Here is a 27412-nt window from a genome sequence, read left to right on the forward strand (position 1 = left end):
CCTTGTCATTATTTTAATAAGTTAATACTCAAAACTGTTAGGAGAAACCTGAGACAGGTATACCTGGTACAAGTTGAAATGAAAAGTCAATTTAGAGCTCTTGGGTATCTACCACTTTTTCAAATTGCAGCATATTATTGCTCCCTTTAACGTTTGTCAAAGCTGGTGTTTCAGACCAGTATCAAGTACAAATGTGTCTGCTGAATTACATCTAACGGTTGGAAGGAAAAGAGCAAATAGCAGAACACCAAGATAAGATACATTAGTCTTTCAGATTGTGCAATGTTGTCATCATATCATGATAAAGAGGTACAGATTAGAGGTGGTGTGGAGGTGTTTATATGTTGAAATGTTCTTGGACAATTTCACTTTATTTTTTTTTCTGTTTTGTTTGATTCTAGGGTGCTTCTGGGGAGAGAGGAGAACCAGGACCATCAGGTCCACCTGGCCTCCAGGTGCTGTGTGTTTATCATTTATTGTTTTCTGCTTCTTTTTAGTAGACTAACACCCACCCTTGTTCCCAGGAAAAAAAAAAAAAAGTAAAAAAAAAAGAAAGCATCTAAATATTTTCGTTAGTATACTCATCATTGTATTTTGAAGTAAGACAGCTCAACCGCTTGACAAAAGTTATTGTTTAGTATTTCATAATTGCAAACCAGATGACTAGCTCAGTAGATTGCATCACATAAAACCCCTAGCTATCAAATTAGCACCTCTTAGTTTATGAAGGATTGGACTGAGTTGGGTACACATCTTCATGTCAAAAAAAAATGATAGAAATCATAATTTATCTGTGTAACAGAGATGATAATACTGTTCCTTCATATAGGGATTGCCTGGTGGGCCAGGACCAGCTGGAGAGAATGGAAAGCCTGGAGAACCAGTAAGTAGTAGTTCCTTTTAAAAAAATCAGCAAAATGTATAAGAAAAGCTCTTCCTGGATTATGTGTCAAACTTCAGACAGCTGTCAGCACTCTGCAGAGCAGAGAAGTCAGCTTGAAGGACAATAGGCGAGAGAAACAGGGTGCCAAGCACAATGCAGATTTACTAAGTAAAGCGCATGGATAACTTGCATTTATTTTCTCATGAACAGGGGCCAAAAGGTGATATTGGAGGACCTGGATTCCCAGGCCCTAAGGTAAATCATACAGCAACGGTTCTATAATTACATTAAGGAATTAATGAACTGCGAGCCTGACAACAAAGAATAACACATTTCTTTGCCACAGGGTGAAAATGGTATCCCAGGTGAACGTGGTGCACAGGGTCCTCCAGGACCTCCTGGAACAAGAGGTGGGCCAGGTCCTGCTGGCTCAGAAGGTGCCAAGGTACCCACAGACTTGCTTGTTTCCTGCTATTATGTGCATTGTTTAGGTTCATATCCTTTTTTTTAATCTTTTCTAATTATTTTTTGTTACTCTTTAGGGTCCTCCTGGACCCCCTGGTGCCCCTGGAGGCACAGGGCTGCCTGGCTTACAGGGAATGCCAGGAGAAAGAGGAGCTTCTGGAAGTCCTGGACCAAAAGGGGATAAGGTAACACACCCATACACACACAAGCTCTGCCAATTTTATGCTAACTCAGTGTTAGCTTCCCACAAAGCACTTGGTTTTGTTCACATTTTCACTTTTTGCCTGATTTCAGCAGTATTGACTGTATAGCAGTATTGTTGATTTAGTAGTGTCATATGGGTCCTATATGTTAGAAAATGAAAGATTTTTGACTTGGTTTAATATATGCTAGATATTTTGCTGTGTTTGGATCTCTTGGAGGAGGAGTATGTCAACACAGTTCTAATGAACAATAAGAATGGTTCGTACTGTGGGCAAACAGTTTGGTATAGACTCCGTTTTGAATCAATTTGGATTTTTTCCATCAAAGTATTCAGTATCTGATGCTGAATACTGGGCAGAGTGTCATCTCCAATTTTAGATTTGTATGATCTCAATAAGGAAATCTAGTTATTGAAATACCCGCAGTATGAGATCCTCTCCTCAGTAATGTTTAAATTCTTCTTTTTTTCCTCCCCCTTATGCTCATCTTATGCTTGCTTTTTGCTTGTCCTTTTTATGTTTTATGCTTGCTAGGGAGAACCTGGTGGCAAAGGTGCTGATGGCATTCCTGGTGCAAGAGGAGAGAGGGTGAGTAGTCTTTAAACATCTAACAGTTTATCAATTATCTTCACATACTCTACACTTAGAACATAAGTAAACTTACAGTGAATAAATACTGTCTAGGAGAGGTAAAGTAGTAATTCCATTGTATGTCATTCCGGCAGTGTTAATCTGGTTTTGTAAACTAAATTAGACTTAATACTTGGGCAGATATACAGAATACAGCTGCTTGGGCAGATATAGTAGAATTTTTTGCAAGAAGAAGATTACAGTTAATTGGGACAAGGTTTTGGAGGGAAAGCACCAATACAGAAGTAGAGAAAATGTTACTAGCTTCCTAAATCTAGCTGACTGATGAGGAAAATGCTGGTTATAATGATGCACAAAAAGACATCATGTTAGTAAGTACTCTCATACAGAATACTTTTACAGGTTACTATATATGATATATTTATACATTTATATAGCATATACACATAAAATAGACACTTGAAATATATACGTATATCTCATGATTACATGCAAGCATAGATACATCAAAATAATGAGGGATGACAAATATAAAAATGTAGCTTTTATGAGCGGGAGGAAATATAAAAAAAATGTATTTCAAACCATCAGGTACGCATTAAATTCTTAAGAAAGAATAAAGTCAGGAAGCTAGTCAAGAGACATTAAACATACACTGAAGAAATATGGACCTATTATTGGTCTATATGAAAAGTTAGGCCAAGGGATAACTTTTATTATCTACCATTAAAAGAGATCTATTAAATTGAGATGATTTTGGATGAGGTTTAGATGATGGGGAAAACAGAAGTGGACAAAATCAACTAGAGATCTCTCATGTTGCAAAATGGCGTGATCTCGAAATGTCGCTCCAAAACGTAGTGTGCAACAACACACAAGCATTGTAGACTTACTTCCATTGAAATATGTTTAACAACCTGTTTACGCTGAAATATAAAGGCTATTGATCAAAATAGAGGAATTAACAGTGTTATGTTTTGATACAAAATATATTGTTTTCTAATTTTTTAGGGTAATGTAGGTCCCATCGGTCCTCCTGGTCCTGCTGGCCCACCTGGAGATAAGGTAAAGCATCCTCCATAATGATGTTTGATACTGTAAACAGCCACACTGGTGGCTGTCTCATGGGAAGAAGAAAAATGCATAATAATCATTCTTGTTCCTTACAGGGAGAGACTGGTCCAGCAGGTGCCCCAGGCCCAGTGGGTTCCCGTGGTGGTCCTGTAAGTGACAGTACTTTTCTTCCAGTACAGCCTTGCTATGGCTCCTCTAGCCTAGTGTAGACAGCAGTGTTGCACCTACCCTATCAGGAACACATGTGGCTTGAGTTCAAAATAAACTAAGCTCTTTGGGATCTTGTTGACTCTTGGGATTTACAAGTGCTAAGGACTTCAGAAAATCAGTGCTTTTAACACCGTAAAGGGGGTGGGGGGCTGCAGTGACAGGTCAGGGCAAGAGTGTGAGAAATAGTTGTTTCCATCTTGTCTTACAGTTAAGTAAAATTTTAAAATACTCTTATATTTATATTTTAGATTGATGAAACAGCACATTTGAATTTCAGTTGGATCTGGGAAACACCATGTATTGTCCTCAGGGTTTATATAAGTATAACGGATCAGTTTGTCACACCTTAGATAATTATCAGATAATTATTTATTTAGAGCTCAGGAGCAATGGCTTTTTGGTTTGTTTGTTTAGTTTTTTTAATCTCCAAAGGCTGATAAGACAAAGAATCTTCAGTGGTATTCATGGGAGTGTTCTCTAACTCATAAAGTGAAGTCTATCTTTCTAACATCTTCCATTGCTGACACGTTGTTTTCTATAGGGTGAACGAGGAGAACAAGGTCTTCCTGGACCTGCTGGTTTCCCTGGAGCTCCAGTAAGTATAAACACTTAGAAGCAATTGAATGTGATTATCAGTTTTTAGTTTCTCTAAGTTCATCTACATCTCAGAAAAGCTTGCTGTAACCGCTTTAATATACATACTTGCTACATACATTGGATTCATTTGCTACTCTTTTTGCACTCTGTCACACATAGAGCAACATTTCTTTGTCCTTCCCTTTCTGCACTACTGGTAGACCAATAGAGTTCAACTGAATTCACATTTAATTTAATATTTAAATTCTCTTCAGAAGCGTATCTGTATAGGGTTTATCATCATAGTGATATCATCTGCATTTTTTGAATCTTAATATAACAATATAATTTTTCTACAGGGCCAAAATGGGGAACCTGGTGGGAAAGGAGAAAGAGGCCCACCTGGTCTAAGAGGAGAGGCTGGACCCCCTGGAGCTGCAGGTCCACAAGGTGGTCCTGGTGCACCAGTAAGTTTTTGCTGTTCCTTGTTGCTACAAAGATAGCAATAGCTTCTTCAGTTCTCCCTCAGCTTGAAGGTGGCTGGGCCCAAGTGCAAACATTTGACACTGAAACTGAATGACACTTGCTATAATTTTAATCTATTTATCCAATCATTTGCTTTATCTTTTTTCTCCCATGTAGGGTCCACCTGGTCCCCAAGGAATAAAAGGAGATCGTGGATCTCCTGGAGGCCCTGTGAGTATCTCTTTGACTTAGTCACTGATAAATTACTATCTCTGTTACAACAAATGTGATGGAAATGAAAAACAAGACCTTCAGTGACTTTTATATTGGCAGTTCAAGAATAATTGAAGTGTTCCAGAAGGAGTAATTAAAGTTGAAATGTTTAGTGATCTAGATTACATTTATTTTCATCTAAGTAAGGTGCCAAAATAGCTTTTGGCACAATGACACAAAGCTTTAAAATGGCTTATCTCAACAGTGATGAGATTTACATGCCATCTTTGCCAAGTTTCTTAGAGTCCTTTGGTTCTCCTTTGAGGAACATCTGGGACCTTCCCTTCCAAAACACAAACAAGTAAAGTTTGAAAAAAAAAAAAAAAAAAAGAAGTGAATAAGTGAACAACTTCTTCAGTTCTGGGACATTTAATTCAGGTTTTAAGCAAAACAGCTAAATATCATTCAAAATCAGCTATTGTATAAACATCAGTTTATTCATGTTTTCCCAATCTTCAGAAAATGACAACTAAAAGTATTGATCTGTTATAGGGTGCTGCTGGTTTCCCTGGTGCTCGTGGTCTGCCTGGTCCCCCTGGTAACACTGTAAGTTGTCTTATACCCCTTATTTTTTTATTCTTACCTTGTGGATATATTTGGACATATATTATTGTATTAAACTATGTTAAGCTGTATATACCTTCACATGAACATAACATTAAAGCATCCTGAATTTGATGTTTAGACTTAGGGAAAGACTTCTGCAAAAGAGAGTTTATTCTCCTCTTATTTCATATGGAATAGCAATTAATTCACTTACTGTCTCAATACTGCTGCTTCTATCATGGTTTGCTTTCAAAAGGCCATAAGAGTTAGTGGAGTCCTTCTCCTGGATCAGGTCCTTGAGTTTTTCTGTTGATGGAAGATGTCCTGTCTTCTCTCTTGCTCTTTTATGATGCAAGAAATACTCAATTTAGGATCTTGAATTGATATGCATTTTCAAAACTACATTTTGTAGATCACTGAGAATTATTTTTTTAGTTGCCTGTAGAATGGAATGGCATAAGGTTTAATTATCTTGGGACAGAGGAGTTTGGAAAGATTCTTGTGACAAGTTTTCTCTCTTATAATATCTGAAGTTTAATCTACCAGTCTGCAGTGTCCTATTATAAAAATCTATACTGATGCATCAGCTAATTCCAATATTGTATAAAATATCTCTGTGTGAAGAAAATCTGTTTCATAATAACCTTGCATGTTCAACATGCACCTACTTTTGATTCGTATAGTAAAAATGAGATTCTGATTTTTGACTCTTTAAAAACCTAAGAAAATACAAAGAATACAGCAGATTTACTCATTTTAAAATTATGTTTTCCTTTGTTGTATGGTAACTGAGCTGTAAAGTAAGAAAACTTCTTTATTTCTATAAACAGATGCTTATTTTCTGTCTTAGAGATAGATGCAAATTAGAATATTGCTGAATGAAAAGAAAAAGTAAGATTTTATTTAAAGTACTATTAAAGTAAAAATAATTCTTTCCATTGATTGGCTAAGCTCAGAGTTTTAATGAAAGACACTTCATTCTGCACGTCTAAGACACTACCTTAGAAATCATTCAAGAAATCAATGGGGTCTGCAACTATTTCAAACTTCTGTGGCAGAGCCCTGTGTAAGGAATGTGTATCCTGTGGTGGATGCATTACAAACACTGGGCATCCAAACTGTGCAGGTGTCATAGTATGCAAACCATGTGCCCAGATGGCAGGGAGAAAAAAGATCAAGTTTGAAAGTGGCAGATGAAAGGATTCTTTTTATAAGACCAGATCAGATTTGTTTTATAAGACCAGATCAGATTTGGGTGCATAGAGGTTGGACCCTAAATCCACCTTCAGACAATGAATCAAGTTGGGTTGGCTTTCACGAGGAAAGAGCAACACCAGTAAGCTTGTGCTCCTGTTTCAGACAACACAGCTCACACTCTTCAAAATTCTTTTAGGGTAGTGCAGGTCCCCCTGGTAATGCAGGGCCTGCAGGCAAGGATGGGCCTCCCGGACCCCCTGGTAGCGCTGGTTCTCCTGGCAGCCCAGGACCTGCTGGAACAAGAGGTGAGCCTGGCTCACCAGGTGAAAAAGGGCCACCAGGCGCACGAGGAGAAAGGGTAAGTACATGTCCAGCCAAGGCCATTACATTAATTGACAAGGATTATGTTTGTCAAGAATAAGAAGCCACCTGTTGAACATTGAAGATCCTCAGTATTGACTAATCTGACCTTTTCCTAAACAGGGGGCACCAGGAGAACCAGGTCCTCAGGGCATTGTTGGTGGCCGGGGCAACACGGGTTTGCCAGGTCTGCGTGGCCCGAGCGGCCCTCCCGGTATGGCGGGTGCCAAGGTGAGAGTGCATTCACTTCAGCAGCAGCCTAAAGCTCATGCAGTTCAGCTGCTAAAAACAGCTTTGTGATACAAAAAGTAATCAATGTGTTGTATTTTTAGTCCAGAGACTACAAAATTTACAGTTATTTTTGTTTACATGCATAAGCCCAGGCTTTAAAATGTCTGGCAACAAGCAGCTGTGGCATGTGAGGTCGTTTTTAATCTCTGTTAGAGTCCTGTATCAGATTATCTAGACGTGTATAACCAGCTTCACCCACTTCAGGAGGGCAGTGGGCTACAAATTGTCCTTGAGACGAGAATTGAGTCATAGTTTCACCTCCTGCAAGTTGTTTATCTTTGCTTAACTCTCAATATGTTTCTTGCTTAAGTATTATGACCCACACAGGAAAAGACTACCACCTCCCTCCAGAAAAGGTGGTGTGAGGCTTGGTTTGTATTTTATCGCTAATATTGTGATAGATCACCATTTTTTTTGTTAACTGCTTTGCTATTGTTTTTGGGAACATAAGAAGAGATGTACCTATTTATTACTTCTTAGTTGACAAAAAAATAAGGAACGTTCCTTGGGTTTGATGGTTTTGCATGATTATTACCAGCAATGAAAAGAAACCTGCTTGGCCAAGTTTTTATCTTTTTTATTTGAAATATCCACAATTACCACTGGCCCTTCACTTTTTTGGGTCTCCTTCATGATCGCTGCATGTTTAATTAAAGCTGTATAGTATGATGGTATTTCATAGGTTTATGATCTGCAATGAAATCTTTTGCCTTTTTGTTCAGGGTGAAGACGGTAAACCAGGCACCAATGGTATCCCAGGAGAACGTGGTGCTCCTGGTCCACAAGGTCCTGTTGGACAAAGAGGCTTACCTGGAGAGCCTGGCAGAGATGTGAGTGGATGTGTTAGACCTTCCTGCTAGCTTGTGAGTTACAAACAGGAGGCTCGGGGGCTAAATATGCTTTAAGGCTCACAAAGCCTCCCTTGAGTGCCTGACGCACAGGGGCCTGGGCAGATTACACCCCCATGTAAGGTGCTGTAGTCTGCTGTCTCTGCTATACCTTTTCCTACCTGTGGATGGAACTGAACAAGAGACTGCGCTGCCTGTACTCCTACAAAATAATTCAGGTCTGACAGGTCTTTTATGGGCCCCTCCACCTCCAGGAACTCTTCCTTCTTGAAAACTTTCTCTTTCTTTGATGAGCATTTCTTTACTGGAAAACAAGCTGTCTATTCATCATCCAGCTTATGAACAAACTGTACCGCTCTTTTTTTTTTCCAGGGTAACCCTGGCTCAGATGGCTCACCTGGACGTGATGGATCCCCAGGAGGCAAAGTAAGGAAACACCAATATCTTTAGATTCAGATAAATGTTACGTGGAGACGACAATATACGTAGCTAGTTCTGTGCTATGTAACTTGTTCCTTGGATCTCATGCTCCATTGAATATACTCTTTACATTGTAATTCTGTAAAATGTTAGATTTCTTATCCTGTCAACTGTGACTATCTGCAGGGTGACCGTGGTGAAAGCGGCACTCCTGGCCCTCCGGGACCTCCTGGTCACCCTGGACCTGCAGGTACCGTTGGTGCACCTGGAAAAGCTGGGGAAAGAGGATTTCAGGTAAGACCAAAGTAAATAGCTTACTGCTTATTTACGTACCTTTCCTGTGCAAAGTCCATCTCATGCTGTAATAAAGTAGAAGTTTGGAAGAGTCATACATTTGTTACTGTCATAGTTTCATGGCACTGAGGACCTCTTTTCTGAGAATATCAAGGAGCAAGACATCACAGTTTATGTTCCTGATAACTATATATAAATTGAACTCAAAATCCACGTACTCCTTAGGATGCCAAAAAGCACATCATCCCACCAGGCCCTGTCTTAATTTCCATCCCATCTGGTGCTCTTGCAGTGCAAGCAATGTTATTTATTTAAACTAAGGGAGCAATTTTGGAAGTCTTCAAGTTATTTCTGAGAAGTGCTGACACCAGCATGGCTTGAGCGCTGAGCACCTCACGAAATGAATGAAGGGGTCTTAAGTGCATGTGGTATGTATCAGTTCCTACAAGCAGCTGAGTAAGACTAATGTTGGTGGAAAAAGGAACTGACCAAAATTCTTGCCAATTATATAATGTGTGTGGAGCTTCACCTTGTTTCTGAACAGCTGCTGGCTTTGAACATACTGCTTATCTGGAAATAAAAAGGAGGTCTAGTCAACTCCAAGTCATCCATGTCATTCTTATTGTGTCACAGGGTCCACCCGGCCCTCCTGGCTCTACTGGTCCTGCTGGTGCTCGAGGTCCAGCTGTAAGTCATATTTAAAGCATTTGTGATATCATACATTCACTATTTCCTGTTATTTGGGCTTTTTTCTTATTTCTTTATATATTCCTTTTATTGCAAATCTACTCTTAAAGGGTCCTCAAGGTCCTCGTGGTGATAAAGGTGAAACTGGTGAAAGAGGCAGCAATGGCATAAAGGGTCATAGAGGATTTCCTGGTACCCCTGGTCTCCCTGGTCCTCCCGTGAGTATTTCACATTGGATTGGGAATTACAGCTGTTCATAGTTCCTGTGATTTGAGTTCCACATAACTAGTTAGCCTTAACTCACTCACTAAGGAAAAAAAATATTATAATGAACCTGTGTAATTTGATTTTCAAATGTGTTCAAAAGTCCAGATTCCCTGAAACAACCTGAAATAAGTGATATTGAAGAACTGGAAGAAACTGCTAGGAGCTAAAGCAGGGTTTGCTAAAATCCCTTTCAGCTACATGTTTGCCTTTGCCTGGAACAAACACTTTTCCATTCATTTATATAAGCTAGTCCTGATTAAATTGTAAGAGATAGAAATAGGGGTTGAAATATTTGTCTACTAGAAATCTATGCTAGACAGACATCTAAAGCCATGAAAAAGCTACTCAGAGTCCAAATACCTCTTTCGTCATGCATCTTTTGCAGTAATTAATATTAGGGCAAAATGGGCCCGAAATTGTAAGCTTTGTAAACTACTGAATTGTAAACATGCAGTACCATTTTGAGCAGTTCTTAATGGCTAAAAGAACTGAAGGATAATAGACAGGAATGCTCTAGGTCTTTGACAAGTGAAAATTTTAAGAGGGATTTGTAATGAAAAGAACTATTAATAGCTCTCACGATACAAGTGAGAATAGAGGAACCAAAACTCACCAGGTTAATCTACCAATGACAGTAAAAAGACGGAAGCATTAACTATAAATGCCACCAATACGAACCTATTTAGCAACACAATATAACCTGTTGTCTCACTTATAACGTGAGTAAAAAGAGTCTGATAAATTCTCATTTACACTATGACAGTGATATGATTAACCGTTTTTAAACATGTGGCCTAGTTCTTTGTGGTGCAATCACACAGCAAATTTTTAAATGCATTTGAAAACATAAGTGTTTGTCAAATTATTTAAATAACTTCACTGGTAATACGACTTTATGGTAACACGCAGCATTTTAAGCCTGTAGGTATGTGTTCTTATGAATACAAGATTTCACCCACAGTTCATTGATGTCAGTTGGCTTTCTCGTGTTTTGGATGATATTGCATCACTAATATTTTTTCATATAGAGAACATTGGATAATTTTTTCTGGTTAAAGAATGGCAACCATTCTTTTTCAAATCTGACATAGGCTTTTGGTAAGGATGTGTTTCATATCATCTTAAAGATGTTTCAGTGTCTCTATTTAAGGTACGACCGGCTAGATACAAAATATTACTGGGCAGTGTATGCTGACTTATCTTTTCTTCATAGGGTCCTCTGGGTCCACAAGGTGCAATTGGAAGTCCAGGAGCTTCAGGTGCAAGGGTGAGAAAAGCTCCTTACTTAGCGTAACTGGAAGGAAGTTTCAGACTGTTTGTTTATTAAAAAAAAAAAAAAAAAATAAAAATTGGCCATCTTAACAGGCAGTGCCTGAAGAAAGTCACTTGATAAATCATACAGAAATGTTTGAAATCTTTCACAAAGTATTTCTGAATTTGAGATTATCTAGTAAACTATTTTGACCATATTATTTGTGTTCAACTTTGTTCTAGGGTCCCCCAGGACCAGCTGGGCCACCTGGAAAAGATGGTACAAGTGGCTATCCAGGTCCAATTGGTCCTCCCGGCCCTCGTGGTAACAGAGGTGAAAGTGGCCCTGCAGTAAGTAAATTGTGTGTCCTCAAGCATCCAAATCTCCAGGGATTATTCATAAAACATAGGGTGTTCTCCCATTTAAATATCTCCCTCAGAAAATTCTGTATTTCATGGACAGAGTTTGTGGTAGGAGGTATCTAGCTATCAAGGCTAAATCCAAAAAAATACAGATCATTTGTAGTTTCATGTAACTATTGATGCACTAGGTGTTGTCTTAGTCTCAGATAATCATTGACTTTTCTGGGTACAATGGGAAGGTGGGATTCTTGGAAGCTATGATATCTTGGAAGCTATGAAGCTGCGAAGGTCACTGGCATAGTCAATTCTCCTGAAGCCGAGGAATGTTTTTTCTCTGGACTTTGGTAGAAAGGATTCCTTCTCCTCAAAGCCCAGGCAGAAGGAAGACAATCACAGCTTGACAAAACTAGGAAAAGAAAATTCCAATTTTAGAAACATAAAGGCTAACAGATGTTTATACATCACAAATGCCATTATTTAATGAATAAGTAAATTAGATGTTTATGTGAGAATTCTCAATTTTTAAGATTAGGGCCCACACAGACTTTTAGTTTTAACCTGTGATCTCTAATCAGCACTATGTTCACTACTTTTTTTTAGGGTCCACCAGGCCAGCCTGGTCTTCCTGGTCCTTCTGGTCCTCCTGGTCCATGTTGTGGTGGTGTGGCTGCCCTGGGTGCTGGTGAAAAAGGTCCAGTGGGCTATGGGTATGAATATCGAGATGAGCCAAAAGAAAGTGATATCAATCTGGGTGACATCATATCTTCAATGAAATCAATTAACAACCAGATTGAAAACATTATTAGTCCTGATGGATCACGGAAGAATCCAGCTCGTAACTGCAGAGATCTGAAATTCTGCCATCCTGAGCTCAAGAGTGGTATGTTAGGTTTTTATTTTCACCAATAGTAGCAGGTCTTGATTTTTTTTTTTTTTCATGAATGCTATTATCTTGGAGTATTTAAATGCAGAGATCTGCTGTAAAAAATTGATTTTTTTAAACAAATGTCGTGATAAAGATAATAGACGTAATAATAATTTTAAACTTCAATTTACTCTGCATTTACACAGTATATACACTGACTTCAACTCCTTATATGCTTATAAGTGAATATTTGTTTAAATGATTTTATGGAAAAAAACCCAAACATGACAAGTTGTATATTTCAAATGTCAGTCATATTACAGTATTCACATGAACTCAGTATATTTTTATATCATCTTATTTGCTGTGGCATCTCTTCTGTCAAAATTAAAATGCTTCCTAATTTGGCTCAGGAGTTTGGCATAGAAATAAGCTTCACCATCATGCAGTCAGATTCGTCTGCAAATACATTAAGCCTCTTAACGTTTTTTTTTTTTTAATCTCTAGGGGAGTACTGGATTGATCCTAACCAGGGCTGCAAGATGGATGCTATTAAAGTATACTGTAATATGGAAACTGGTGAGACATGCCTCAGTGCTAACCCCAGCACCGTGCCGAGGAAGAACTGGTGGACCAGCGAAAGCAGAGGAAGGAAACACATTTGGTTTGGAGAATCTATGAATGGAGGCTTCCAGGTAAGAAATTACCACAGTTGCCAGCCCAAAAAGTAGTACATGTATTGTACTCAGGTACATCACAATGTACTGATAAGTAATCCTGAAATTAAACTGAGCTAAACATTTCATGCTTGAAATAATAACTATTTCCCTAGCCATGCTTCAACAAAACCTGTTGCGTATGTGTTGTACTCCGCAGTTCAGCTATGGAGATCCTGAGCTTCCAGAGGATGTCTCAGAAGTTCAGCTGGCCTTCCTCCGCATCCTCTCCAGCCGTGCCTCACAGAACATCACCTACCACTGCAAGAACAGCATTGCCTACATGGATCAAGCCAGTGGAAATGTTAAAAAAGCTCTGAAACTGATGAGCTCTGTTGAAAGTGAGATCAAGGCTGAAGGAAACAGCAAATTCACATATGCTGTTCTGGAAGATGGCTGTACTGTAAGTAAACAAGACTTTAGTATGGTAGTTTAGTAAATAATTTCCTCCAGAGGCCTATACCCATAATAAAGGAAGAGAGAGCTCTGCGTGACCTAGGTAAGGAAAGGACACAGTTACACCTACCTGGGAAAAACTCTGCCTCGCTCACTGCAGCAGAAGGTACTGGAGAGGAGCAGTAACATCTGCAGTCTTTTCAGTAACAAATACAAAACACCATAACACCACCCACAATTTCTCCTTCCTGCTGTTTAAGGTCCCAAAAGCACAACAAACACTGACGTGTATGGCAAACCTGTCATTTAAGGATGCATGGACACATGTAATTTGTGGCCATGTCTTTAATGTGAACATGAAGAGCTACCTCATTACTGCTGTCACTTTCCAAACAGAGTAGCCATTTGTACCATCTCCCAGCATGCAGAGCACATTTCAGTCTGAAGTCAGGGCACTGGCACTGCTCCACTGTCATCAGGGATCCCATCCCTTCTGAGCAGCAAGGTCTACAATAGGTCTACAAAAGGTCCAGAAATGAAGAATGTTCATTTCTACAGAGACTGCAACCAGTTCTCATGGTGTTGAGAGGGACACATTAATACAGAAAGTGTGAAATCCAGTAAACTGTAGGATAACTTTCACATGGCCCAACACTGATTTCTCTAACATGGTGGTTGTGTGTTTTTTTTTTCTTTTTAACTTCACAGAAACACACTGGTGAATGGGGTAAAACAGTCTTTGAATACAGAACACGCAAGACAATGAGATTGCCTGTGGTTGATATTGCACCCTTAGATGTTGGTGGTCCTGATCAGGAATTTGGTGTGGACATCGGCCCGGTCTGCTTCTTATAAATCAAAGATCCTGCTCTTTCTGAAACCCCAGCAAACAGATTCACACTCCAACTGTGCTCCTTTGTTTTAGCCTTGTCAGCTAGTACAGGTGACCATCTGTATCCCAGTTATTTATTAACAAAATTTCTGGGGGAAAAATCAATTTGATATCAAGGGTTATTTTTTTTTTTGCTATTACACAAAGTACAGTAAAAATGCTTTTTTGCTCTATTTTTTTTTTACCAAATTCCATCTTCAAAACATGTCTCCGTGGTGCTATAATACAACTTCAACACTTAATAAAACAACACTGTGTTCTATTAGTTGAATGTTAGCCAATTTACCAAGCACTGATTGCTCCCAGTACCAAAGTTTACCCTTCTTTCTAAGATGCAGTCCATAAAGCTAGAAAGACCTCCCTGTTTCAACTACCTCAACATGGACAGAAACTGGGATGTGTCTGATAAGTCAAACCAAAAATCAATCAAACAAATCAATCAAAACACATCGGACCCAGTGGTCAATTCAGTGGAATCATTTGGTACAAAATTGTCTATTTCTGTACTGATTAGCAGTGAAAAAGTACAGTGTATTTTCAGAGTTAATACCTCCATGTCAGTAGTCACCATAATTTTATTGTTGGAATGTATTCTGTTATCAAAGGTGCTTCTCTACTTTCCTGTCATTGCTGGTCAAGACCACTAAAATTAGGGAAGTGTAAAGGATTAATATGATGGTGCTAATGTATTTTTCACTCCTAACTCTGCAAGTCAGGGTTATTGACTTGCTTTTTAAAAAAAAAAAAAAAAAAGGTAAAGGATTTAAAGCAATTGTAAATGTTTCCTGTCAAAGATTGTCATTGGCATGTCATAGTTGAGAACCTTCTCCCATCACTCTGTAAAAGTCAATAAAGATGCAAAATTATGAACTTCTGTCACGTTAACACATTTATAGTGTTGAAGGTTAACCATCTTTGTAAGCTTTTATATGGTTGTTGGTCTATTCCTTACAGAGACACATAATAAAATATCTTAATAAAACTCCTGTTGTTTCATAAAACTGACTTTTTAAAATTTTTTTACTGTTTGTCTCTCTCTCTTCAAAGAAATTAGTAAGGCAAGATACAACTCTGGTACCACTTTAACTGATTTTTCTAAAATAATTTGTTTGAAGGAAAACTTGATCATTCTAAGCGATGTAGCTTATGGCATCATACTATGAAATTTTCTTTCTTACTTTTTCCACTCCTTTCCATCCAATGGCTCATTTTTTTAAGCATGGTGAGTTTCTCTGACTATCAGCACAGATTCAGGTCTGACACCAAGATCCAGAATAGCATCCATGCACCTAGGCAGATCACTCTGGAGGAAATACAAGAGCTTAATCCTCCCTTTCCCTCCAAAAAAAACTGCCTCCATCTAAATAGGCAGTCATATGCCACTATCCTTTCAGATGGCAGAGTAAATAAACAGCCTAAGGGTCCCCTAGAGACACTAGTAGTTTGATGAAGCTGACAATCTAAGCATTGTGGTATTTTCTATGGCCACAGAAGCTGCACAACTCAGTCCTCCCCAGATCTTAGCAAAAAATTCAAAGAGATGCAATCACTACAGTAGTTTGGTGGTGCCTGAGCTTCAGGCCAGAAGAAGGAAATTAGCCACACACGAGAATCCAGGCCCTCAAACCTCTCCCAGAGGTAGATGCTGATAGCTGCTACTCAGTCTTTCCCATGAAGGAAGATACAAGAGCCTGCCCCCACATCATTACTGCACCACCACGCCTTACTCCACAGCCCAGGGGCATTAAAGATCCTCTACAACATGGTCAGACAACAAAAATTAGGGAGCAAAAAAAATACGGATTCTTAAAGGTTGTCACTGCTGATTATAGATCATGCATCCTCTGAGAATACTTCCTGGATTAGACCAAGCTGGAAAACTGGGCAGAGAAATGATGGTTTTTAGAAGCCTCACTAGATTTGAGCCTGAGCCAAGACACTGCCCTGCTCTGGCAGCACAGAATTTGAATGTGCCCACGCAGAAGCAGAACAGTAAGGGTCTGGGGAGACTTTAACAACACAGTTGTATCAACACAGGCATGACTCTACTTACTGCAACATGACAGAATAGTGCCAACAATTCATAAAAAACATTGACTTTCACAGGAAACCTCCTCATTTTATGGTGAAAATAGCTACCGTTTATGAAAGGTGAGAATTATCTGTACATAATAATATTAATCTGATATAAATTACATGGTAGGAGGTCTTTTGATTGGAGTTGAAACTTTATGAAAGCAGCTGGTAAGAATGCTGGGTGGTGGAAAAAGGCATTGGAAAAACCTATTCTTAATCCACACAGCAAAAAAGAAAAACAGCCTCTGTAATCTCCAGTGATACTGCGGCTGAGTGAACGACCGGTAGCAATTACTCAACCTTAAAACTGAAGGTTTGGGGGCTTTTTTCTAAAGAAAACATATAGTTGTCAAGTCTTTGGTTAATAATTTCTACTAATGAAAGGTGATTACTGGAACATTTGCAGAAAACACACAGAACTAGCCAAGACCACCATAAAATAATTTACTTGAGCCAAATAACTTCTTTTTTCAGATGGTCATTTATTAAGCCACTATGATTCTGGTACTTCTGTACTTTTATAGAAAGGTCTTTGCAATACTAGAAATACGAAACAGGTAAGTTAACAAACAAGAATTATCTTAAAAACTAAGGCTAGCCTGTGGAAGATTCAGATACTAATCCTGGTATTTTTTTACTCTGACGTACTGTATCAGCCTACAAAAAGGTCTAGCTTTTCTTTTACATGGGAAATACAATTTCAAAAAAAAAAATCTCTTACCTGACACTTTCAGGCTAGCGGCACCATCACTCACTGTTAAAGAGCAGCATATCAAGTTCATAGACTACAGCACTTCTGGGACTAACCCCCTTTCACATAGGTAACTAACAGAGGTCTTTCAAGGCTGTATGGAAACACCAACACCTGCTTTCAAGCTCTAAGATAAGTTGATTTTAGACACATATTCAAGTGCCTCTTCCTTTGGCTTATAAATTTAAAGTTGTATTGGAGAAAACAAAAAAAAAACAAACACAAAACTGGAGTTTACATAGCTGAAAGAGAGGCATGAAGTTGAAAGAGGCATGAACGAACAAGAAGTTGCCCACACAGTAAAAAGGTTGATAGAAGAAATTTCTCAATCTGATTCACAGCTGCTTATTCAGTCATATGTTACACCAGTTGATATTCACACACTTCATAGCACCACATAACTCTGGCTCTTTGCGGAAAATGAGAAAAGAAATAAAACAAAAATAGCCCAAAAAAACCCTACCTCAAAGAGTTTCCCAAATCATAACAACAGCTTTAAGGTACCACTAATTTAAGTTTTAGTATTTCCCTAGAACTTCACCTTTCCAATTGATTGGAGGTTATCACCTAAAGGTGTAGCTCTTTCACAGAACAGAGCTTTTCTACTGGTGAACGTGCACTCCCTGACAATTGTCCGCTGCATAGGGAGTATTTCAACACTTACTTTCTACATTCTTGAAGGAAATTATGTTTTAAAAAACCCAAAACATACAATAATTCAGCAAACCCCTCTAACAGAAAAACTTTACTATCTGATCAGGCCTTAATTTTAAACCATTTATAAACACCTGTGAATCACTCACTCACTCACTCAACCTTACCTCTCTTTGGGCAAGAGGCAAGGCATTCTCCACGGCGATCACATCCAGCAGCTGCATGGCTCCAGGCACTGCTTTAAAAGCCCCACAAGCACACTTCCACAGCCCTTGGTGGGTGCAGGGTGAGAAATTGCTGCAGAAGCAGCTTGGCTCCAGCAATCCTCCCTGATACGGTAACCACCCAGGGCCTGCTGCTGGCAAGGGAGGATCCATTCAACAAGTTTGTGTCTCTGCAGTTCTTCACATTCGTGGTAAGTTTGCAGCTAGAACAGGCCAGGGCAAACAATCGCTTACAGTGGGGGTTGTCAGGATTTCTGAATTCGAATAGCTACTAGGAAATTTTTTCTGCGCTCTGGCTGATTATCAACAACTTGACTTGCTAAAAAAAGGCAGCTAGACATTGAAATAGGCAGCAGCACAATTTGCAACCCTCACTTTGTTGTGACATCAGCTAAATACTCTTAAGACTCTATTTGCGGCCAGTAACTTGGAAGAAGAGCTGTCTATGAGAATTTTGAATTCATAAAGGGGAGAAAAATCTTTCCAACGCACACTTTGCAATGCTATGGCTGTCCTCATAGCTTTAGTAGAGATATTCAATTTCTAGTCTTCCTTGTCAGCTACATAGTACTTATATAAGCTGGAAAATGTGTTATTTTGGAGGACTTATTATTTATGACAGAAACACAACTTCAATGTAGTTACCAAATAGAAATATATTTCTTTTTACAGATAACATACCCATTTCAACCAAGACTGAAACCCTAATGGTTCTTTGAAAAATCATATCCATTTCTTTTCACCAGGAAAGAAGTCAAGCCTGGCAGGCTCCGATTTTTAAACCAAGCGCCTCTCTTCTGGAAATGTGAGTAATAAGACACTTGTTGAATAAATCTTAAGCTACAGTAATGCACGAAGTATTCTTATTAAGATTTAGCACTTTAATTCAACATGTGCTGGTAACTGGATGTCCTTGATTATATCTTGTTATGCTCTTAAACATAATCTGTAGAAGCCTAGATTTAAAGTACTGGAAGAGAAAGTAATTTTGCAGGAGGTTTCAGGATTTGGGAGATGAAGAGATACTTTCTGTGTTTCTGCCTACCTGTTTACTGGGAGGAGGCAAGACGTAGTTCACCCTACACCGAGAGACTGCTGTTACAGGAGGAATGAAGTCCACTAAAACAAAATCCTGGTGGTCTTGTTTTCACACCTGTTCTTTGTCACGCAATAGCTTCAGCCTAGAGGATGTCTTCTGTCACTCCTGACTGTGACATCTCTTTCCTAGAAGGCCATTGGTCATAACCTTTTCTCTTTTTTTGCCAGAAGTTGTCCCTAGCAAAGCTATGCTTATCTAAAATTCCTCTCTGCCAGAGGAAGAATCATCAGAAACTGCAAGACCTCCTTTCAGTAGACTCTTAGTTATGGTCATCTCTGGATTAAAGGTCAAAACTTAAGTTTTGTTGCTGAATCCGTGTGTCCACATCCACTGAGAAGGCAGTCAGTAAAAGATCTTCTTGGAGCCACTGGAGCTGTTCCAGTTTCAGTGGGGTTTTGTGACTGTTCCTATCACAACTCACATTTCAGCTTTACTACCTTTGTTACAGTAACTCCAAGGTACCTGAAAAAGTCTCCTCATTCCTCCTCTCAGTTTAGTAGCATCTGCAAAGCAGAGATTAAAATTTCTATCAGGAAATGGCTGAATTGCTATGGCAGCAGGAAATGCTTTTGGCTTACTCTGATTTTTGTGTAGAATCACACAGCATGTTTTTAAGAGGGCAAAGGCTCCTAAATTACAACTGTGGCTCCTACAATTGTCACAATCTTCTGTCAATGTTGTGTTTCTTTGTTGCAGGGAAGACTGCTCCCTACCAAACATGTAAAAATATTTTACTGAAATTTCTAGAATTGTAATAATATTCTTTTGTTATAATCACTTGATTTTGTATCAGATTTCTCACTCAGTTGACTAAGACCTGTTGTGGTTTTAGACTGATCCAGCAACTAAAACTCACACAGTCTCTCCTTCTCCAGTAAAGTGGAGAGGAGAAAAATATAATAAAGGGACTGAGGGATGAGACAAGAACAGAGGGAACACCCACCAACCATGGTCCCAGGCAAAACAGACTTGGCTTTCTTAAGAGCAAAACAATTTATTGACGGTTACTTAAAGGGACAAAGGGAAACAAAACCGGTTAAGTGAGAGGATAAAAAGAAACAAAGCCAGATCTTAAAACCAACACCTTTCCCCCGCCCTTTCCTTTTCCTCCCGGCTCTACCTCCTCCCCCCAGCAGCGCAGGGGGCAGGGACTGGGGGAGTGCAGGTCAGTTCATTCCGTGCTGTTACTTCTTAAAGAGGGAGGAGTCCTTACACCCTTTTCCCCTGCTCCAGTGGATCCCCTACTCATGAGGAAAAATCCACAAACTTTTCCAGTGTGAGTCCAGCCCACTGGAAACAATCCTTCCCCACAGATTGCCCCAGTGTGGGCTTTACCACAGTCTTGGATTCTTAGGGAGTTGTAGCCACTCGCTCCGGTGTGGGTCATCACGCAGACTCCAGATGCCTCTCTGCCTTGTCATGTGTCCCAACACGACCATCCTCAGCCTCAGGCTGAGCCACCTGCCATCTTGCCACCAGCTGCAGGGGAAACTCGGCTCCGGCACACCTCCTCCCGCTCCATCCTCACTGACCTGCTGTTGATGCGGCTGTTTCTCTCAGATCTCAGTGCTCTCTGGGTGAACTCAGCCCAGTGGGCACCCCGGGAGTGGGGCGCTCCCCGAGTTCCCCAGCCGGCTCCACTGCCGCCATTCTCTGTGGGCGGCGCCGGCCCGACGCAGGCAGCTGCCCGGCCGGGAGCCAGGGAGCGGGGGCAGTGCCCTCCTCCCTTCTCTGCTCGATCCTGGGCAAAGCACCTTTTCTGGTTCCTTTGTCCCGACTTAAATAGGGCAATTCGCAGAGGCGCCGATTGGCTCAACCCCGAGGGGGATGGCAGTCCGATCTGGTGGCCAGATCCGGGTCTAACCCGGTTCCAAAACCGGGGAGGTCACAGGGAGCAAAGCCCCTCTGCTGCCACCAGAACCACCCCCCCCTCCACATCAAACCATGACAGACCAAAAAGCAGTTCTGTGAAGCTTTGTCAGACATGAACTTGCATGTTCTTTTTCTGCACAAACAGCCTGAAATTAGGGCTGCAATCTTCTCTGGAGGATGAATAGTAATACCTCGGTTGAGGAACTAATTTTGCAATTTGATAGTGCACCATTCTCTGATATTGAGAACACAACAGATCATAATGATTATGAAATATTATTTAGGGAAGCCTTAAAGACAGAGCTTATAGAAAGACGTTTTCTTACTCTTACAGCAAGGAAATAAAAATATGCAAGAAATTAACATGTGGAGGATGGAGGAAAAGATTGACTCTTCTAGCATCTGGCACAAACCAGTGTTACCTGATATCTTAATACTTTTCCAGACCTTCTCCCAACAAATGATAAAATATAATGCTGATACCACAATAGATACATTGGCAATCAAGTTCCCTGAGTTTTCTCCCATATTGCGTAAATCTAGAAGGCATTTTGGTTTTAATCTTTGCATCACTCCGCTGAGGTCCTCCTCAACACTGTCCAAATCATCAGCTCCACCATGTCCTTTCTTCTTCAGCATGTGGAAAAAGCACATCATTTATCTTACTATTCCTAAAGGTATTGGCCAATAATCATCTCATAGAAATGAGCAGTAACTTCACACAAAAGCTGGTCTTTCATACCTAGTTTTCTCTTTGTGATTATACGTATGCTCTCTTTGGGCAGACAGCGTTTAATGCAAGTGATTCTTAATCATAATTCATCATATTCCTCACAATGGTTCTCACAATCTCAATTTGACACATTAATAAGCATTACCTCTGACTTTTTAACATGAATTTCTGAATAGCATGACAGCAGGTACAACAGGCTGGCTAAAAACATTCTACCTTTTAAGAAACTAATTCTAGCTCTCCGGTACCCATCTAGCAATTTTGCTCAAGTCCTTTTATGGATATTCTGAATTCTGCAGAATATGCTTGAAATCACATGATTAAACAAAACCTTGAAACTCCCAGCAAGCAAATTGCAATCCACTGGACATAATCCAGAATCAAAATGGCTTTTTTTTTCTGTAGCATAAACACATAGTTTAGCCAACTGAGTCCATAGGTTTGCAGTTTCTTTGGCATTTCTATTTCAGCTATTGAATTGCTGATTCTGTTTTACCTTTTGTCATTATTATTTTTTTTGATAATACCATCATTGTCTAATACTATCGTCTTTACCTTGTTTTCTCTATGGTATTTGCCTGCTTGCAGGAAAATCTTTCTTCCATTACCATTCCTACATTTCCTGCTTTTCCTTTTGCAATTGTTTTACTCTGTTTTCCTGTTCTTTTTAGAAATGGCCTCTCAGCAAGACCAACTGCCTAGTGAGTATTAAACCTTCAGTATAGCTCTAATTTCCCGAAAAAACAAAACAAATCCATAGATTGAGTGTTTAGCAGTCTAATAACTACTTTGCTCAATCTCAGGCAGCTACAGGAGATGGAAGAAACCTACAGTGATAAGAAAAATAATGCTTTTTGCTCTTAACCCATTTTTAGACTTTTTACTTGCCTTCTTAGAGGGGAAAAAAAAAATCTTCCGCGTTTTCTTTTGCTTGCTGTGTTTCGTAGACTTTGGTTGTGCTGTTTCTAGCTATAATGCTGTGACATTTTGTTTCTTACATTTCTGTGTTACTTGATGCATTTGTCTACTGCACGTAGTAAATCCTGATGGTCTACAGAATCTTTCTAGTAGATTCTTTTATACAAAAACCTAGAGCTGAGTATTTCCAATAGCTGCAAGGAAGCTAACAGATAGACAAGGAAGGAGTTTGAGAGGGAGAGGCCATGATTTGAACTTACGCTTTCATGCACCCAGAAACAACAGAATAATCACTGACCTAGAAGAGAGTACCAAAACAGGAGAGAAAGGAAAAGGTCTCTATGGAAGGCGAGTGGCGGAGTTGCATCTTAAGCTGCATCACCAGCCTTTTAAAAGAGCAAACATTCAGCCCAAATGTAAACTCTTCATAGCTGCTCCAAGACTGGGGTGCATAAATTCAAAACTGATTTGAAAAAAAGCCTTGTTCAGGGAGGATTCACACCAATTCCTTGTTTGCCTTACATTTTAAGCATCCAGAACTGCTCCGTATAAAGGGCTCGCTGCAAGAAGGCTCTGACACAGTAGGGAGGCTACGATCACATTTGACATACACGTTCAGAGTTTGGCTCCTCTAGGGAATACAGAAGTAAGATTTTTTTTTTCTTTTTATCTTATTGCAGCTTTCCAGTACTTAAAGGGGGCCTACAGGAAAGCTGGGGAGGGACTTTTTACAACGGCATGTAGTGATAGGACAAGGGGCAATGGCTTTAAACTGAAAGAGGACAGATTTAGATTAGATCTAAGGAAGAAATTTTTCACTCAGAGGGTGGTGAGGTACTGGAACAGGTTGCCCAGAGAAGTTGTAGATGCCCCATCCCTGGAAGTGTTCAAGGCCAGGCTGGATGAGGCTTTGGGCAACCTGGTGTAATGGAGGGTTTCCCTGCCCATGGCAGGGCGGTTGGAACTAGATGATCTTTGAGGTCCCTTCCAACCCAAACCGTTCTATGATTCTATGAATACTAATATTATTTAATTATACAGTATATAAACCAATGTTAATTCTGCTCAGCTAATCCACTGATGTATCCAATAAACTGTCTGCTATATCTCTTCCCAGTCAAAATAGCTTAAGAGAAAATGTCAAGCAGGAGCAAGAGAAAAAGCCTTGGAGAACACATTATTTAACTCCTTACAAATATAATATATATTTAATATAAAGGTGAAAGATCACTAAAAGAAGTCAATAGCAAAATGAGAATATGCTCGGCAATACTTGAATCTCAATTCTTTGTTCATTGTGCTTGCAGATAAACAAGCTTTTTCATTTCTGGCAACATTTATTGTTACCTTCAAAGCTCACTGAGCGTATCTGAAAGATCTTTCACATTTTTTCCTCTCTCAGCAAGAATGTATTCTTTCAAAGTTTTAACTTGAAAGAAATCTAAAAGTAAAATACACTGTAAAAAGTGGTCAGTGTTAGGAGACACTGCTTGACAAAAGAAATCCAAAATGGATTCTACTGTACAGCTGTATAAAATCTAAGGTGTGAGGTGAAAAACTAGTGTTAAAAAACCTCATAGCTGTATAGACCAAAGCTGTTGCTTTTCATGCTTGGCTGCTTTTTTGGTTCTCAGTGAGGTATTAGACAGGATAGGCTCCCATTCCACTGATAGGGCCCCTCACACTAGCTCTGCCTGGTCCCAAGTCCATAATCAGCTGTGTAATTACATACAAAGTCTGTTATTTTATATCTAGAGTTCAGTGGTACAGGGATAAAAGCATGACAGTGATGATACAAGCACCCTCAGAACAAACATTCCAAATCCAGATGACCTGGTTAAAATCGAAATATGGAAGAATCCAAATGTTTTTCTCTAAACAAGAGAAAAGCTAAACTACCACAGGACAGGTCAGCCATGGAAGAAAACAGCAATAACTAACTCCTATAACTGGAATTTAATTTAAATGCAGTCTCTGATGTTACATTGTCTTAACCACTCTGAAGTGCCTTTTCTACCATTTCTGAGGCCACTTGGAACTAAGACAAAACTGTGCAAAGTGTCATAAATAGCTGGTATTTACTTAATGCTACTTTATAAATTAACTGACCTTTGGAAATTATCAGCTCATTCATTCTAGATTCATGAAATTAAAGCTGTATTTACATGAGGCTATGCTGCATTGCCTGGACAAAAGGTAAAGCAGTTTAAAGCAGTGAAATTCCCCCCACCTCTGTTTTGTTTTGTTCTGTTTGCTTAAAAAGATTCTACAATACTTTGAGGAATGCTTAAACGTGGAAAGAGATATGCATGTATGCTACGAACAGTTAGTGAAGAGAAGGAAAAAAAAGCACGTCCAACCACTTGCATTACACAAAGACTCCTCAGTTAACTAAGATTTCAAGTGAGAATTTGCTTCAGTGATTCTCCAGCAATGGTTTTTAGACAACATTACCTTAGAGTGCTTTCTAATTAAAGCACTTTTTCAGTGCTCAAGGCACCTGATTGAGGAAATACTGCATGATTCTTACGGAGATGCAGAGAGACTTGAAAACGAAAAAAAAAAGAACAAACATGTCTCATAATTTGATACTTTTCTCCTTCAACCACCTCACAAAATATTTATAACTAATCATGGATTATAATACTCTGCTGCTGAAAATCAGAGATTAAAAATAAGTTTCAAATATGTACCTATATTCCAAACGTTATTTTGTGCTTCTGGATAAATGTTCTCTAAAAGTATGATCACAGCCACTGGATATCTATCTTTGCATGAACGTGTTGGAGCGAGCCATTACACCTCAGATTATTCAGTGAAAGTGACGTTATCTAAAACTTCTCAAGGATCCAATATGGAAAGCTAAATCCTGAGTCACATATTCATAGAAATTATTTCATGCTAGTAAAAAAGAAATAGTTCCTGCTTGGGTAACACAAGCAAACAGATAACATCAGCATGAACCTGTTGACTTTGCTGTTCCCAGTCCCTACCTACCCTGTATGGACATGCATATGAACAACTGGAAAATTGCAAAGCTCCTGCCCTTTCAAGAAGGAGAAAAGGAATGTAAATTCTTTTCTGCCTTGTTACAATGCAACTTCATGGCTTGTCCAGAAACTGTTTTCTATGAGCGATAACTTACATTGACACTGAGAACTGGCTAAATCGCATTTTATTCAGCCTTCAATAAAAATTCTCTTTCTCTGGAGTCTCAAACAATAGCAGTTAGGTAGCTTTATTAGGGTTGCTGGTTATTACTTCATACAAATTGACACCTGTCTTGTAAAAACTAGCACAAAGAGGGCATTATTCAAAATATCTTTATATTCCTATGTATAAAATACTTCAGGAGAATGCACTGCAAATGAGTTATTCAAATAGCCATAAAACAAAAGTAAATACTTCTGGTTTTAATTTTCTGGAAGTGAACTGATGGGACACACTGGAAGGAATTCTACAAAAAGAAAACCACTTACATAGCGAGAAGCATGTATTTAATTAAATGCTTTTCAAAGATACATGAATAAAGCTATGTGCATGACTTTCTTTAGGGATGGCCCCAGCTGTTTATTGTTTTTTTTAAAGGAACAAACAAAAAAAAACATGAAAAGCACAGATGCAATAAAGAAACAAAAAAAAAACTAAGTAAGTTTGTACCCACATACTTTACAAAATAAAGCATGTTAGTGGTACAAAACATTCTATATACTGTATGACCAACAAATAAATGCACTGTAACATTGTTCTCTCAAACACCATAAGCCTAACAGCTAAGCTCTGAAAATGACATTGACAGTAGGCATCTTTATTTTATCAGCCTTCTACAGAGTCATTTAGCACCATCACTTTTTTGTTGTTTTTGCCCTGCCTATCTCCTTTCTCAAAATAACAACAGAAGCATAGCACCTTTTAATATCTAAAATAAAAATAGGAATATTAAATGCATCCCAACTTCCAGAGATGAGGTAGCTTATGCTAAGAAATGATGGAATTTTCTTGCCTTGGCCAATAAATCAAATTACTGATGATGCATGTCTGGATGTCAGCTAGAAACAATGAATTTCTAAACTTTCTTTCTCTTTATTAGCAATTGATCTGGTATACATGTGAATGATTTGCAACATACAGAAATTGGCACCATATATGACATCTGTATAATTTGATATGTAATGGCTTCTTAGATGGGCAAGTATTGGAAAATCAACAAGTATTGGATTTAAGATGCATTTTGAAGGTTAAGGATAATTTAATAAGTCTGGCCTTAAAATTTAAGATATGGGACATGTCTAGTGAAAACTCCTATTACCCCAGTAGTACTTTTACTTCATAAATTAATCATGGCTTTGGAATACTCTTCTGAGCAGACTATTTCCTCGGAAAGTGCAGGAAAGACAACGCCAAATTAAGATGATCTTGTCTTAAGAGATTTTCTTCTATGAAAGACACAGATTTCTGTTAATAACTATCATATTGGAAACCACAGAAAGACAAACTGGGGTTGAGGGAGTAGGTATGATTGAAATATAGCCAACGGTTCACAAAAGTGCTCTACTTTTCTGTTATTCAGTATGCATCCAAGCAAAAGAAATAATCCTTAGAGCTTTATATAGTCCCACATCAAAACTATGTATTTTGAATACCTGTAAATTTCAAAATAATTTGAACCAAAAGTGAGGAAAAAGATTCATATTACTTTCAAAAGGTGGTCATCAATCCTCTTAAAATTGTACTGTTATACTAAACAGTTGGTTTCAATCATTTAAAACGGAAGGTTTGTAAGTAAAATAAATATTCAAAAGGAGGCCGGGCATTTAAAAAGAACTGTATATACAATGCTGATCCAATATCAGCCATTACTTCAAGAGTCTCAGGATTAACTTCAATCAGTCTAAGTTCATGTGTTTAATTGCTGCTGTTGCTGGGTAGTGTGTTAATTTCCCCCCTTCCTC

At 39.0% G+C, this 27412-nt stretch overlaps 1 protein-coding gene across 1 annotated transcript in view; it reads left to right on the forward strand.

Annotated features, from left to right (window-relative positions):
• The window catches only part of COL3A1 (collagen type III alpha 1 chain), a 52416-nt gene extending 38320 nt beyond the window's left edge, over positions 1-14096 (forward strand). Inside the window, exons 27-51 of the mRNA XM_086615684.1 lie at positions 402-455; positions 830-883; positions 1094-1138; positions 1230-1328; positions 1426-1533; positions 2086-2139; positions 3154-3207; positions 3312-3365; positions 3968-4021; positions 4362-4469; positions 4645-4698; positions 5233-5286; positions 6680-6841; positions 6967-7074; positions 7857-7964; positions 8355-8408; positions 8589-8696; positions 9330-9383; positions 9494-9601; positions 10864-10917; positions 11145-11252; positions 11865-12144; positions 12637-12824; positions 13006-13248; positions 13950-14096. Of these exons, the coding sequence (XP_086471810.1) occupies positions 402-455; positions 830-883; positions 1094-1138; positions 1230-1328; positions 1426-1533; positions 2086-2139; positions 3154-3207; positions 3312-3365; positions 3968-4021; positions 4362-4469; positions 4645-4698; positions 5233-5286; positions 6680-6841; positions 6967-7074; positions 7857-7964; positions 8355-8408; positions 8589-8696; positions 9330-9383; positions 9494-9601; positions 10864-10917; positions 11145-11252; positions 11865-12144; positions 12637-12824; positions 13006-13248; positions 13950-14096 (2514 nt within the window). The remainder of the gene's footprint in view (positions 1-401; positions 456-829; positions 884-1093; positions 1139-1229; positions 1329-1425; positions 1534-2085; positions 2140-3153; positions 3208-3311; positions 3366-3967; positions 4022-4361; positions 4470-4644; positions 4699-5232; positions 5287-6679; positions 6842-6966; positions 7075-7856; positions 7965-8354; positions 8409-8588; positions 8697-9329; positions 9384-9493; positions 9602-10863; positions 10918-11144; positions 11253-11864; positions 12145-12636; positions 12825-13005; positions 13249-13949) is intronic.
• Positions 14097-27412: the final 13316 nt, after the last annotated feature.

Source organism: Tauraco erythrolophus, chromosome 8 (assembly GCF_009769465.1).
Source record: "Tauraco erythrolophus isolate bTauEry1 chromosome 8, bTauEry1.pri, whole genome shotgun sequence".
NCBI classification, from domain to species: domain Eukaryota; kingdom Metazoa; phylum Chordata; class Aves; order Musophagiformes; family Musophagidae; genus Tauraco; species Tauraco erythrolophus.